General features: G+C 40.4%; 1 protein-coding gene across 1 annotated transcript; it reads left to right on the top strand.

The window, feature by feature from the left end:
- The first annotated feature begins 932 nt into the window (after positions 1–932).
- Positions 933–1868, top strand: LOC108282933 (olfactory receptor 9I1-like). Its single transcript, XM_017498986.1, has one exon. The coding sequence runs from the start codon at positions 933–935 to the stop codon at positions 1866–1868; it is 936 nt and encodes a 311-aa protein (XP_017354475.1).
- Positions 1869–2680: the final 812 nt, after the last annotated feature.

Below are 2680 nucleotides of genomic sequence, written 5' to 3'. Positions count from 1 at the left end.
TGTGAACCAAAGACCATGCCACTCATATTATCTCAGAATTTAGAAAAAAATAATTCTTCAGTGTGTGTCAGACCATGTGCAACATACTATGAAAATTATGTCCTACACAATAATATTATGACTTTGGCAGTGTAATCCTCATTTAACCAAGAAGGAGGCTGAGGTTCAGAAAGGTTAATTAACTTGCTCAAGGGCTGAAGGTATTCAAACCTCCACCTTATTTCAAAGCCCATGTCTTTTATACTATACCACTAGGGGTTTTCCAACAAAGTGCTTTCTTCCTCCATATGAGGCTGATTAAGGTTTCCAATTTGGGACCTGTCAGTTTTGGAAGTGCCTAAGGAACTGAGGTCTAACCTAGGAATCTTTGCCTGTTTACTAATTGTGAAATCTGGGTCACTTCACTTCTTTGACCCTCAAATTCTTCTGTAAAAAATGGGGTTAACAATATGTTTCTGAAGGAACAGAAAACCAAACACTGCATGTTCTCACTTATAAGTGGGAGTTGAACAATGAGAACACATGGACACAGAGGGGGGAAAAACAAATGCTGGGGCCTGTTGGGGGACAGCAGGAGGTGGGAAGAGGATTAGGAAAAAGAGCTAATGCATGCTGGACTTAATACTTAGGTGATGGGTTGATAGGCGCAGCAAACCACCATAACACACATTTACATACGTAACAAACTTGAACATCCTGTACGTGTACCCCAGAACTTAAAAATAAAACAAAGAAAATGAAAAACAATATGTGCTTCCAAGGATTTCTGAAGGATCAAGTAAAATACAGTTTGTGAAAATATAAAGTGCTTTACAGATCTAAAAAATTATTATCATTACTGAGCAATGATCAAGTCAAGCTATTACCACCTTAATGTATCCTCAATGAGACTTTATTATTATTTTTTAATTTCAGTGGATAACGTTGGCTTCATGGCAGAGAATGGCACCATGGTGACAGAATTTGTTCTGATGGGGTTCCGTTTGCAGGCAGAGCTACAGATAGGTCTCTTCTTTGTGTTTCTGGCCGTTTTTCTCATCACCATGGGGGGCAACCTGGGCATGATTGTGCTAATTCAGAGTGACCTTCGGCTCCAGACTCCCATGTACTTCTTCCTCAGTCACCTTTCCTTCCTGGACATTTGCTACTCTTTTGTTATTGTTCCTCACTTGCTTGAGACTTTGGGGACTGATAAGATGATCATCACCTATGAGTGCTGCACCAGCCAATTCTTCTTTTTCACCCTCTGTGCTAGCACTGAGTGTTTTCTTTTGGCTGTGATGGCCTATGACCGCTACATGGCTGTGTGTAAGCCCCTCCTCTATGCCACAGCCATGACACCACAGACCTGCCTGGGGCTGGTGGCTGGGGCTTATGCTGGTGCCATGGTCAGTTCTGTGATCCGCACTGGGTGTACCTTCTCTATCTCTTTCTGTAAGTCCAATCATGTAGACTTCTTTTTCTGTGACCTCCCACCCCTGCTGAAGCTTGCCTGTAGGGAAACCAGGGAGTGGGTAATCTACCTCTTAGCTTTTGTGGTCAGCACAACCAGCATTTCAGTGATTCTTATATCCTACTTACTCATCATTCAGGTCGTTCTGAGGATTCATACAGCAGGTGACAAAGCCAAGACCTTCTCCACCTGTGCTTCTCACATGACTGCAGTGGCTCTCTTCTTTGGGACACTCATTTTCATATACCTGAAAGGCAACATGGGCAAATCCCTTGAGGAAGACAAGGTTGTGTCAATATTTTACACTGTGGTGATGCCCATGCTAAATCCAGTGATCTATAGCCTGAGAAACAAAGAAGTAAAGGAGGCTCTGAAGAAAGTTTTCAACAGGATGAGGGTTTCCCAAGCAGATTAACTCTTTATCTCCATCAATCCAGAAGTTTCTGCAAATCCTACTCTGGGCTTTTGCCTCATCCCCTTAACACATGAACCAGATCTCATAATTACAAAGACATATTGAGGGAGAAAGAGGTAGATTTGGGTTCCAGTATCTTCTTTATTGGCTCCATGATCTTGAGCCAGAAATGCTCCATTTCAGTTTTCTCAACAGTAAAAATTTCTGCCTTGCTATGGATAAAGGTCAAGAGATCTTCAGCCAGGATCAAGAGAGAGGGAATGCCAATAAGCTATGTAAATAATAGCATGCTATAAAATATAGATTTTTTGTTCTTATCTGTCCTGGGTATTGAGAAGTATTTTCTCAGCTATTTGAATTTTTTTCTATTAAGCTTGTTTTTGTGCCTAGCATGATTACAAAACAGTAGCTCATTGTTTACACAGTATAGGGAAGTCATATTTTTAGTTGTGGATCATAGTGTGGATATCAGCCTTGATGAAAGAAAACTTTTTTAAAATATTCAGTCATACCCAATTTGGGATTTGTCATGGAAAATAAAAGCAGCTAAACAGAAGAAGAAAAAATAAAGAAGGGAAAGGAGGTGTGTTAGCCTGCTTCCCAAGATGGCATAGAGGATTCAGACACTGTGGGAAAAAAAGAAGGATGTAATGATTTGCATTAATTATTGGAAACAATTTGGTCTTGATGCAGGGCTGAAGTGAGTTGCATATATAACTTTGTAATATTTCTTGATCACCAAAGGTCAGCAGCTCTATTTTATTTCTGAAGCATTGTTCGTGGACCATCTGCTTCAATTAACTCAAGTTATT

This window comes from Cebus imitator, unplaced genomic scaffold, assembly GCF_001604975.1.
Source record: "Cebus imitator isolate Cc_AM_T3 unplaced genomic scaffold, Cebus_imitator-1.0 Scaffold253, whole genome shotgun sequence".
NCBI classification, from domain to species: domain Eukaryota; kingdom Metazoa; phylum Chordata; class Mammalia; order Primates; family Cebidae; genus Cebus; species Cebus imitator.
This window is presented reverse-complemented; position numbering and strand designations above follow the sequence as displayed.